This window comes from Canis lupus, chromosome 28, assembly GCF_003254725.2.
Source record: "Canis lupus dingo isolate Sandy chromosome 28, ASM325472v2, whole genome shotgun sequence".
Lineage (NCBI taxonomy): Eukaryota > Metazoa > Chordata > Mammalia > Carnivora > Canidae > Canis > Canis lupus.
In genome coordinates, this window is record NC_064270.1 from 35354053 (window position 1) to 35366832 (window position 12780).

The window sequence follows — 12780 nt, forward strand, 5'->3', positions numbered from 1 at the left end:
AAAGGGAAAAAAGAACCCCACAAATGGATCTTAAGCCATCAAAAAGAGGTTTTGCCTCATTTATGGAAAGAGAAATGTAGATACATTTATTTTACCTATCGGCAAAAGTAAGCAAAATCTTTGAATGCCGTGTTGGTGGGGAGTTGGGGAGTAGAAATCTGCAGGACTCTTTTTGGGGCCGTTCCACTTAATCAGATCATACGGCCATTGTGCTCCCAGGACGCTACCCCACAGATGTCCTCTGCGCAGCCCCGAGGTCCCCGGGCAAGGACACGTCTGTCTGATGCAGCAAATGATTGGAAACAACCCACGTGGCTCTCAGCAAAGGACAGGATGCATAATTTATGGGATGGTTCCACAATGAAACACAAAAGTAGCCAAAACAATGAGGTGGACCCTTGTAGCACCGATCGGGAATGAGCAGAGCGCCAGAGAGGCCGGGGTGGGCTGCCATTTGAGTTCCAAACAAGAATCTAAGATGACAAAAGAGTGCCAGCAAGCTGGCAGGTGCTGAAGGTGGGTGTCGGGCAGATGGCGTTTCATTGCACTCTTTTCTCCAATTTTGCATGTTTGAAAATTCCCAAATTTTCAATAATCTCTCTCTGTAGAGAGAGACAGAGTAGAAATGAGGCCTTCACCCATATTCCAAGCTGCAGCTTACGAAAGCCTAGTGACCATGCTTCTGGGAAAGGAAGCCTGGTGGCGGAGGTCGGGGGGAGACCAATTGTTTTCTAAGGAACCCTTTGTACTGTTGGAATTTGTAATTATGGGCACACCTGACCTATTAAAAAACATAAAGGGTAAAATAAAATAGGCATCACTTTTTTCATGAAAGGCTTGCATGCTTCTAGGAACCTCCTAAATGAGTGGAAAGCAAACACCCCTTAGAGTACTGTCATCGTTTGAATGGCCTTCCTCTAAGTTACTCCTCTCCAGAGAGATACGGGTGCATTCGCACGTGACAGATGCTTTTAAGGACATCGGGTGGGTTTGTCGTATGAGTAACGGCGGGTAGGATATGAAACCAGAGAAATTTTGGTTGAGCTTTCTGGGAGTGCTGCGCAGGTGGCGGGGAGAGGTCAGCAGGTGTCCAAGACCTTGGTAGCTGCATTTTAGGTTGACAGGAGGAAGGGACTCAGATTTTTATGAATCCGTGACTCATGGAGTGGGACGGCCCCAGGGGAATAACCGACGCTGTGACAAGGCTTATTGCTCTACTACTTAAAATTCACAGCCACTCCACAGATTCCCCTCACATCTATGCTCAAGGGGCTGGACGTAGGTGTGCCCGGAGATGCACAAGCCATGGGTGCCTTCTGAAGTGGGACAGGGCAAGTAGCAAGGTTACTCCGGGCCGAGGGAGCAGGTGAGCGTGGAGGCCCCCGGGAGGACCGCGGAAAACACGGGCCAGGAGGCATCTCGGAGGGCATGTGGGTGAGGGTGATACGTGGAAAGCGGCGTTCAGGCATGGGGCCGAGGGGGACACTTTCCAGCACGTGAGCTCAGGGGTTAGCTTCGGGTCGCCTGGCGGAATGAAGGCTTTTATAAGGATCAGCTTCGCTGTATCTCATCTCGCTTCCTTGGGAGAACATCTTGACCCGTGGATTTCCCTTTCTCATTACATATTGGCATTTCTGATCGGAAAGGACCTAAATCATCAGATTCTCAGGCCCTGTGAGTGTTGTTTTAAATATCAGATGCCCACACGGGCCAGAAGAAGGGGTCACACAAGTCCTTACTCATTTGAATGCTTGAGTTCATTCCGTTGGAGAAGACTTGAAAGTCAGGGCTCAACCTCAGAAGCTCAGTTAATTTGTTTCGCTCACATCTGTATCCCAAAGCATTGCGATGAGTAGTTGTTGTTCACCAGTAATGGCCAGGGAGGTGGGGGGACGGCTCAGTGCCCCATTTTGGGGAGGGTTGGGGGAGGGGCGGTCTGGGGCTCCTTGAATTAGATGCCCCCTCCCTCCCCCCTGGGTCCACTGGAGCCACGCTGGGTCGATCCACAGCCTTTTCTCGGCAGAGCCTGCACAAGATCAGCCGGTCTCGTTTTACAAAATGTGGTTTGTTGTACGTTCCACAGACACAGACAAGGTGTTGATTAGGAGAAATGTCCTGCCAGGAACACGGGACCAAGAATCTCCACCTCTACTGAAAATGCACGCAAGCCTTCTTGGTATTCCCAGTGCAGCTCCAGGGCTGCCCTGGTTCTGAACAAGGACTGGCTCCAGGACAGATCAGTTAGGACACGCAGAATGCTAGTGTTACAGGCAAAGGAAAAGAGAAATGCAGGCTTCTCTTGTTACGGTCTGAAGCCTCCACTAGATGCCAGAAGGTCCCCCACTCCCCACCTTGTATGAGGCAACAATGAATGAAACATTGCCGAGGTGGTCAGGGGCCTGAACTATGCTGTTACAGTCTTCACCGTTGACCAGAACAGTCTCTGCCTCCCTCCAGCTACCCAGCTGGCGGTGCCTCTCTACCCAAGCTGGGCGTGGGGTGGAGGGGGGGCTTCCCTGGGCCTCGGTTCCTTGGTTCAGCCTCTGTAAAGTGGGGCTGAGGGCGCCATCCGCTCCCAGGCTCTGCAAGACCGTCAGAAACGTCCGTGAAGGGCTGGGCTCAGGACTACCAGCCATGTGATTGGTGTTCAATACATGTTTTCTATTTTACAACAATCTAAGATGCAAATAGAAAGCTCCTTACACCAAAACAATCAGTAAAATAACACATTCAAACATGTATGTGCACACATAAATACATTTTTACACTATTTGGTTATAAAATAAAACCAGAAATTAATCCTTTTGTTGCCGTTTCGATGACATTTCTGCAGCCCAGACAAGCAGTGCCAGAAATAGGGTTGGCAAATGTTCCCATGGGCCTACCAGCTCTTTCAGGACAAGACTTTGATTCAGCAAAAATCAGTCTAAAGGATGGATCCAACTGTCCTTTTGTTTTCGGTTCCTATTATTTTGGAAAAACAATCCCAGCCAGTCAGTTCAGTATTAGAATTCACTGGTAAGAGTGCACGGAGGGAAAGCACTTCCTTGTATTTTCCCAGGAAACTAAGGGCTTAAAAAAATAAACATATTTGGCACCCTAAGCCAAATATGACCACACATCAGCAGGTATGGTTCACATGCCATTTTATGAGGCAATCCTTAAAATAAAATTCAGAGAAATGCTAAGAAAATGACACTCCCATGAAGTTTTTGCTCTTTAGAAGAATGGCCCGGCTATGGATTGAAGGTGCCTCTTATACTCCCTTTAGAATCCTGGCACATTTCAATTTGACAGCAGAAAATTGCATTTCAATCTGCCGCTACTTAGCACAGCCCTCTCTAGATGTAATTTTCTGTGAGCAGAAATATCTTTTTCATTTTTCTCTTTTTGGCAGAAATATCTATTTCTTAGATGTGACATTGAAGACGTTTTTATTTAAACTTTAAACCAATTCATTAGGCCAATTAATCAGAATAACCCGCATAAAGGAATTCAGGTGGATATGTTCTAGAAATCTAATGAAAACCCCATGAGTTTGTCCCTATTGGTCCTTCTTCTCTTCGAGGAGCAAAATTACACACCCTGGTGTTAAGAATATGAGTGGTCTTCGTATTTTCCAGTCTTTTGGGGGGTCCCACTTAATTGTTCAGTTCAGACTTAGTGGCTTGACAACCTTTCTTAGGTGACAGGGGGACGCTCCATCTGCACCCACACTCTTATCAGGCTCCCGCCTCCCCCCAGGCCCCAACCTGACACCTGCTCCAGACTACTGTCCAGATCCTGTCCCGGCATCTCACACCTGACCCTGCAGGGGCTGTCCTCTCCCTGGAAATCAGCAGCTCCATCCTTCTCTAACACTCTTGGCACTGGCTCTAGGCCACGGTGGTGATGCATGCTTCCCTGAACATTGGAGGATGTCCTAAGGACCGGCACAGAGGAAAGGAAACTGTAAAACCTGGTGTCAGATGTTCCCCCTCCAGGGGTCCCGAGCTCACCCAGTATTCCTGGGGCCTCTCAGGAAGAGGCCTTCCTCCTGGAAGTCAGCTCACTTGACTCCACACACGAAGTCTGTGGTCAAGAAAGTGATCCTTCCACTGGATTCTGTGCAGCTCTTCAACTGCCAGGTGCCCACCTCTTGTCTCCCGGGCCTTGGTGTCAGCCTGGAGTCTGCCACCTTATGTGGCTTCCTCCTGAGAAGGTCCTTGCAGACTTCTGCTCGAGACCCACCCTTCCCAGGCATTGTGTTTTCTCCCCTTTGTACACATTACTCTACTTAAAAAAATTACCAAAACGGTAGAATTGACTTTCTGTGTGGCCGGGGGGAGCACAGAGTTGAGAGATGTTTGACACTTTTGTAGTCAGAGGAAAAACAACAGAGAATGTCTGAAGGATGACCATTGCCAGGTCTCTCAAAGCCTCTGGGATCCATGCACAGACTTCCTTTCCTTCCTCTTCACTCCCTGCCAGATCTAGAGATGAACTACCCAGCAGCGAGCACAGAAGTCACTGGGTGCTTCCAGAGTGGCCTGAAGGATGCAAATCTCCACAGATTGGTCTGGTCCCCCCATCAAGTGCGTGCCCCTTTAGGGCAGGGCAAGCTCAAGGCCACACACGGTACGAGCATCCTGTGATGCTCCTCTGCCCCCTGTGCTTGCCCCCCCTGCACAAGCACACAACTGTCCACGGTCACACGCCTCTGTGACCCCGCTGTCCTCCTTTTACTGTCCTGTTCCCAAGATCGCCTTCTGCCTTTCATGATCTGGGGGAGCGGGGGGGGGACATGGCAGCTAGATGAACAACCGCATTAAGTTGCCTCTAAAATAGCTGGCAGGATGAAAAGGAAACGAAAAGTTCGTTTCCTTGACCGAGGCTGACGAGTTAGGTTGAGAAGCTTGCGTCGCAAGGGCCATTTGGCCAAGAAGGAAATGGCACACAGGAAGGGTGTTATGTGCAGACAAGTGAGGGAGCTGATCCCAGTGTCCTTGGTTTCTATAAATCAAACAGAACGTGTGATGGAAAGATCAAAGGTTTTCTATAAAGACCTGACTTTGACCCTTTCGATGTGAGGTATATATTGCGTCCATGAGAACGTTTTCCTTTGGGAAAGTTTGGACAAATGAAGCACAGCTAGCCAGGTAGCTGTCTTTGTCAAGCTGCGAGGGGCAGGGCACGGGGACTCGAAAGTACCCGACGTCAGTCAGTGGGTTCAATCTGTGCTGCCAAGCACGAGCCACCTCCCAATATTTGCCACACCTGCATGGAATTAATTTCAGTTCTCTATGTGTGATGGGAGAGAAAGCGCGAGCCTAATCTATATCATATGTCTCGGAAAAGCTCCAGACAGACACCAGCCTGGAGTGAGAAATGTGGATTTTTTCAGTTCCTAATGTTTAAAGGGTAACATTTCCTTCGTTTCATAAAACAGAACGAAGGCCTTTTTTCAGGGCCTGTTTTTAAAGGAAATCTTGAGGGAGTGCCCTCTGTAGGCATTCACTGCTGTCAGGAAAAAAAAGATACCAGCAAGTGGAAATATCTTGCCTCAGATCCCATGGTCTGTTAAAGGCAGTCCCAGTTTGACATGGTGCAAAGGCGAGTTGCTTGAAGAGAGACATAAAAAGCCAAAGTCTGAGGGAATCTGTGGGGAAGGGGTTGGCGGCCCCGTGGATATCTGAAATTTGCATGTGAAGTATCAAGGCCTGGTGCGTTTTCTGAGATTTCATAGCTTTCATCAGATTCTCGAATAAGTCCATCGCCCAGAAAAATTTAGGACATGCCCACTGCCTTCCTTCTCACAGTAAATCCAAGACAGGTTAGACAGACACTTGTAAAAGAATTCTCAACAGCCCACAAAATAAACGAAGAGGCTAGAGGTAGATCCTGACTGGCAGTGAAATGAAAGAGGACTTTGTAAGCACCGAGAATTTCTTCACAAGGTGAAGAAATTTAATATTCAAAGTGGGAATTCCTTTTATACCCCAAAATATCATAAATGAAATGAAAAGATAAATTAAGGAAATGTTTACAATAGATTACTGGGAGAGGGTAAGTACTCTGAAGGAGAAAATGAACCCTTACAAATTGGGAAGAAAAATTCTCTCTCAAATAGAAAAACATAGGCTAAGGGTAGGGACAGATAGTTCATACAACAAATACAGTTAATGGCAGCTTTCTGCTGGAGCTGGCTGGTGCTAGCTCAGGTCCGCCAATTCTCTGCTCCTCCTTTAGTGACATCACGTTGATAGCATGGAATTGGCCATGGCGGGATTTTTTTTTTTTTTTTTATTGCAGAGAAATCACTGACAAATCAAGCCTTTTTTGGGTCCTTTTTGTTTTTTGATGGCCAATTTAGTGCTATTCCATTGGTTAAGAGATATATAAAAAGCAGTTCAAATGTACCAGTAATCAGAGAAATAGAAAAAAAAATGAGGTCTGGACAAGATGGAACAAGTACACCTCACCCTAGACCTCCTGCAAATTGCAACAAAAACGTCTGGAGAAAATCCATAAAGCAACTGACTGAGACTCTGAAAGTTGGAGAAAAATAAATGGACTGGCTGTGGATCTCAGAACTCAAGAACTACCCAATACTGAGTTCTTGTTTTTGTTTTTGCCATTTTTATATCTTGGCCTGTGCTCTGGAGAGGTTCCCAATCTGGAAATGCCAACAGCACCAGAGCAAAAGGAGGCCCAAGGAAAGCCTTCTGTCTCCAGCCAATAGATGGGAACGGGGTGACTGTAAGAGAGAAACATCTTGACCATACCTGACCTTACTCCAGCTCTAGGTGGGCACCAGAAAAAGCCATCCCCTCCACCCCCAGCTGGCCACCACATCCTGGAGATGGCAGAGACCTGCTTCTCAATCCGGTGTACCATCACAGGCCACATCTCTTCCCTGGAACAGAGACTGTAGGCTGAACTTTTCAGTGGATTTCTCACTGCCACAGAGGCCAGAAGGAAGTGGAACATTTTTCAATGTTGAAGGAACAGTCAGCCCAGAATTGGATATCCAGTGAAAATATCCTTCAGGAGCTAAGGTGAAGTAGACAGTTTTGGATGAAGGAAAACCAAAGAACTTGTTCACCAGTGGACCTGCTTTAACAGAATAGCTGAAGTTTCTCAGACAGAAAGGAAATGATAAGAGAAAGAAACCCAGGAATAAAGGAAGGAGAGAAAGGGTGCATATATGAGTAGAAATAGTAGACCACTCTTAAGTTTTAAAACTTAGGCTTGATGGTTGAAAGCTAAATTACAGCATCCCCAAGATTGCTAGAACTCATACAGCAATTCGGTAGCGTGGCAGGATACAAAATCAATGCCCAGAAGTCAGTGGCATTTCTATACACTAACAATGAGACTGAAGAAAGAGAAATTAAGGAGTCAATCCCATTTACAATTGCACCCAAAAGCATAAGATACCTAGGAATAAACCTCACCAAAGATGTAAAGGATCTATACCCTCAAAACTATAGAACACTTCTGAAAGAAATTGAGGAAGACACAAAGAGATGGAAAAATATTCCATGCTCATGGATTGGCAGAATTAATATTGTGAAAATGTCAATGTTACCCAGGGCAATATACACGTTTAATGCAATCCCTATCAAAATACCATGGACTTTCTTCAGAGAGTTAGAACAAATTATTTTAAGATTTGTGTGGAATCAGAAAAGACCCCGAATAGCCAGGGGAATTTTAAAAAAGAAAACCATATCTGGGGGCATCACAATGCCAGATTTCAGGTTGTACTACAAAGCTGTGGTCATCAAGACAGTGTGGTACTGGCACAAAAACAGACACATAGATCAGTGGAACAGAATAGAGAATCCAGAAGTGGACCCTGAACTTTATGGGCAACTAATATTCGATAAAGGAGGAAAGACTATCCATTGGAAGAAAGACAGTCTCTTCAATAAATGGTGCTGGGAAAATTGGACATCCACATGCAGAAGAATGAAACTAGACCACTCTCTTTCACCATACACAAAGATAAACTCAAAATGGATGAAAGATCTAAATGTGAGACAAGATTCCATCAAAATCCTAGAGGAGAACACAGGCAACACCCTTTTTGAACTCGGACATAGTAACTTCTTGCAAGATACATCCACGAAGGCAAAAGAAACAAAAGCAAAAATGAACTATTGGGACTTCATCAAGATAAGAAGCTTTTGCACAGCAAAGGATACAGTCAACAAAACTCAAAGACAACCTACAGAATGGGAGAAGATATTTGCAAATGACATATCAGATAAAGGGCTAGTTTCCAAGATCTATAAAGAACTTATTAAACTCAACACCAAAGAAACAAACAATCCAATCATGAAATGGGCAAAAGACATGAACAGAAATCTCACAGAGGAAGACATAGACATGGCCAACATGCATATGAGAAAATGCTCTGCATCACTTGCCATCAGGGAAATACAAATCAAAACTACAATGAGATACCACCTCACACCAGTGAGAATGGGGAAAATTAACAAGGCAGGAAACAACAAATGTTGGAGAGGATGCGGAGAAAAGGGAACCCTCTTACACTGTTGGTGGGAATGTGAACTGGTGCAGCCACTCTGGAAGACAGTGTGGAGGTTCCTCAAAGAGTTAAAAATATACCTGCCCTACGACCCAGCAATTGCACTGTTGGGGATTTACCCCAAAGATACAAATGCAATGAAACGCCGGGACACCTGCACCCCGATGTTTCTAGCAGCAATGGCCACGATAGCCAAACTGTGGAAGGAGCCTCGGTGTCCAATGAAAGATGAATGGATAAAGAAGATGTGGTTTATGTATACAATGGAATATTACTCAGCTATTAGAAATGACAAATACCCACCATTTGCTTCAACGTGGATGGAACTGGAGGGTATTATGCTGAGTGAAGTAAGTCAGTCGGAGAAGGACAAACATTATATGTTCTCATTCATTTGGGGAATATAAATAATAGTGAAAGGGAAAATAAGGGAAGGGAGAAGAAATGTGTGGGAAATATCAGAAAGGGAGACAGAACGCAAAGACTGCTAACTCTGGGAAACGAACTAGGGGTGGTAGAAGGGGAGGAGGGCGGGGGGTGGGAGTGAATGGGTGACGGGCACTGGGGGTTATTCTGTATGTTAGTAAATTGAACACCAATAAAAAAAATAAAATTAAATTAAAAAAAAAAAAAAAAAAAAAAAAAAAAAAAAAAAAAAAAAAAAAAATGAAGTGATTCTCAGTGCACATAAAGCTAATAGTTAGACATCTATGTGATAAAGGGAGAAGGATAAAGAGACCTCAAAGATGGTAATGTTTTTACATTCCACTTGAAGTGATAACGTACTGATACTAGCAGACTGTGATAAATTATGCACATATGGTGTAATCTTTACTGCAGCTTTTCAGTTGGGTGATTTTGCCCACCTGGGGACATCTGGCAATGTTTGGAGACATGGTTGCATGTGCTACTGCCAACTACTTTGTAGAAACCAAGATGCTCCTAGACATTCTACAATACACAGGACAGTCCCACACAACCAAGAGTTATCCAGCCCCAACTGCTGATAATGCTGAGGTTGAGAAACCCTGCCCAACAGCAAACTATACAGAGACATATCTCAAAACCACTACAGATCAATCAGCAGGGAATACTAAAAACGTGTTCAACTAACCTAAAGGAATTCAGGGAGGAGGAGTACAATAAACAAAAATCAGAGGGAACAAACAGTATTAAAATGGCAGACAAACTCTAACACATCCATAATTGCATTAAAAGTAAATGCCCTAAACACACCTATTAAAAGACACTGACTGACAGAACGGATGGGCCCAGCTACATATGGTCTCTGAGGAACTCATTTCCACTACGACGACATAGGAAAGTTAAGTGTAGAAAGGTGGCAACAGACACGTCTTACAAACACGAATCAAAAGAAAACTGAAGTGGATATATGAGATAAAGTAGACCTTGGAACAAAGATAATACCCAGAACTAAAGAGGGACATGACGTAATGATAAAAGGGTCCATTCACCAAGAAAACACAACAATCCTAACTACGTGTACCACAAACACGAGAGTTTCAAAATACGTGAAGGAAAACCTGATGGAATGAAAAGAAACAGATTCATTGCTAAAAACATCAACATCCCCTTTCAGTAAGTGATGGAACCGCTAGCCAGAAAAAATGAGATTTTTAAAATATCAAATGGGCAAAACTTTGAAATGGTAATACTTAGAACTAGCAGAGTCATGGAGAGACAGATGCTCTGTAATAATGTGGAAACATAAATATACATAGGAGTCCTGAAAAAGTATTTATTTTATATATTAAGAGGCATAAAAGAGTTATAGTACTTTTTAGCCCAGTATTTTCACTTTTAGGAATCTCTCGTAAGGGAACCATTAAAGTGTTCCAAAATTTATCTGTCTAGACCTTCACAACACAGCTATTTATAACAGTGAAACTTTGAGAGGTCCAGACTTGCCCACTAATTGGCAGGTGCTTAAAAAAGTATTCCACATACACATATAGTGCTATTGTTAAAGTGACATGTTAAAGACTTTTTAGTGCTATGGTATATAGGAATAATTCTAAGGCAAAAAATTAGTATATAAAGCAATGTGCATATAGAATAATCTAAATTATGTTAAAAATACACATGTAATTGTTAAATAGAAACATTACAAAAAAAAGAAACATTACAAAAAAAAAAGAAACATTACAAAAAGTATGACAATGATAAGCAGTGAAAAATTATCAGGGATTATTTCTCTGTGTTTTGCATGTGCTTGTTTTTACTGCCTGCCCACCCTCCCCCCACCACCCCCGGGTTTCTTTTCATGAAATGATGTCTTATTCATGGTCATAGCAAACAGAAACCATTAACTTCCATGATAGCATAGAAAAGAGATGATAGACACAAAGGATTGAACATCGTGCTTCATCTGGTGTTGGGGACACTCAATGGGTGGTGAAATTCTTGTGAATAATTTTGAAAATGGAAAAAGGGTAAGAAAGTCTGCCCGCTAATATTCCTGAGGTGACCATCTTTTGACCTATCGTCCAGGCCTCGCTATTCGAAGTGTCCCTGCCATTCTCACAAGTGTCTTGGTTTAGGCGGTAAGTTGCACGGGTGCCCTGACTGTTCCGATCACAGAAATATTCCTGATAAAATGCACCTGTGTGGACGATACACCGAGGACGGCGCTCAATGCTTCACGTGGCTCATCCCACTTGACCATCTGGGAGCTGAGTCATCTGCACCTTCTAGAGGCCCCGCAAGTAGACCAACTAGACACACTCGTGGCGGAGTCTGGACTCGAATGACACCCATCACCTTAGCTGAGGGGGCCGTACCTGGATCTGCCGGAGGGCAGGGTTGGCCGGCAGGGGTCTGGCGGGGACGAGGGGTGCACGAGGAAACTTCTGGAGGGGTGGGAGCACTCGCTGAGGCGATCCTGGCGGAGGGGCGTCATGGGCCTGGAGGGGCCCGCTGATGTCAACGTTCTGACACTGTGGCCACCTCCTGGTAGTGTCCTGCGGGGGTGAAGCAAAAGCCATGGTGTCACGGGCCTCACCACTGCTCAGAGGCAGCGGTGCCCGCTAGTGCAGCTCCACGACAGGGAATCTATCCTTATTTGTTTAAACGTCACAGGTGGAGCAGAGGCACCCTTCCCTCCAACCCAATCTGGAACAGCGGGACCGGTTTCTACAGGAATTAAAAAAAAAAAAACAACTGGTCTCATCCATCAAGAAAGAGGCACAGGGTACTTGAGCCGGGGGGAGGAGTGCCAACCAGTATGAGGCCACAGACCAGATCTTAAGGAAAGGATGAAGGAGCTGTGAACCGAGGGTGATGCCCTCCAGGCTCAGTGAGAACTGAGGAAACTCCTGGCAAGGAGGACGGAAGCTTCTGGAAGCTGCAGTGCCCCTGCTCTTAGGGCAGATCAGAACAGATACCTCATGCCCCTGGCCCTCCCTCTTTTCTTCCTTTCTCTCTTTCTAAAAACAGCTTTCTTGAGGTTCCACAGAGAGACAGCTAATTGCACGTAATGAAACCATACAAAGTGGATAATTTTGACATGTGTCTAACCAATGAAAACATCACCATAAGCTAGATAATGAACATATATCCACGTCATCCTTCCCTCCCACTCCTCCCCGCCGCCTCTTCCTTGCAACTCCTGATCTGCTTTCTGCCCCTATAAAATAGTTTGTATTTTCTAGAATTTCACATAAATGGAATCATGGAAGTGTGTGTGTGTGTGTGTGTGTGTGTGTGTGTTTCCCCCTCTGGGCTTTTTTTACTTGGGCATAATCATCTTGAGATTCATCCATCCTGTTGTATATATTAGAAGTTCATTCTTTCTTATTGCGGAATAGCATTCCATTGCGTAAATATACCAACGTTTGTTTATCCTTTTACCTGTTAATAGAAATTTGGGTCATTTCCCATTTTTGGCTCTTCGACGTAAAGCTAGCTGTTCTTACTACGTAGCCCCACATTTGGGTCTGAGAGGTGGTAAAGCTTACTAGGACCCAATCCTTTACACTTTTTACATCAAGGGAGATGAAATAGCTTATGGTTTAGTAAATACATGATAGTAATTTTTAAAATCACTTGTCATTTCCTGACACCAACACTGTCATTGTTATAATTTGACTCTTGTTGGATGAGTCCAACATTCAAAAATTCTCACGTGTATACCAGAATCACTTGATGGGGAAAACTAAATATTGGAGTGAATATTTATCTCTGCTGATATTATCACCAGATAATAATGAGGGAACAGGAAAGTT

General features: G+C 44.6%; 1 protein-coding gene across 1 annotated transcript in view; it reads right to left on the reverse strand.

Annotated features, from left to right (window-relative positions):
* The window catches only part of ADAM12 (ADAM metallopeptidase domain 12), a 331074-nt gene that overhangs the window by 15084 nt on the left and 303210 nt on the right, over positions 1-12780 (reverse strand). The window contains exon 21 of the mRNA XM_025467614.3: positions 11338-11517. Coding sequence (XP_025323399.1) covers positions 11338-11517 — 180 coding nt within the window. The remainder of the gene's footprint in view (positions 1-11337; positions 11518-12780) is intronic.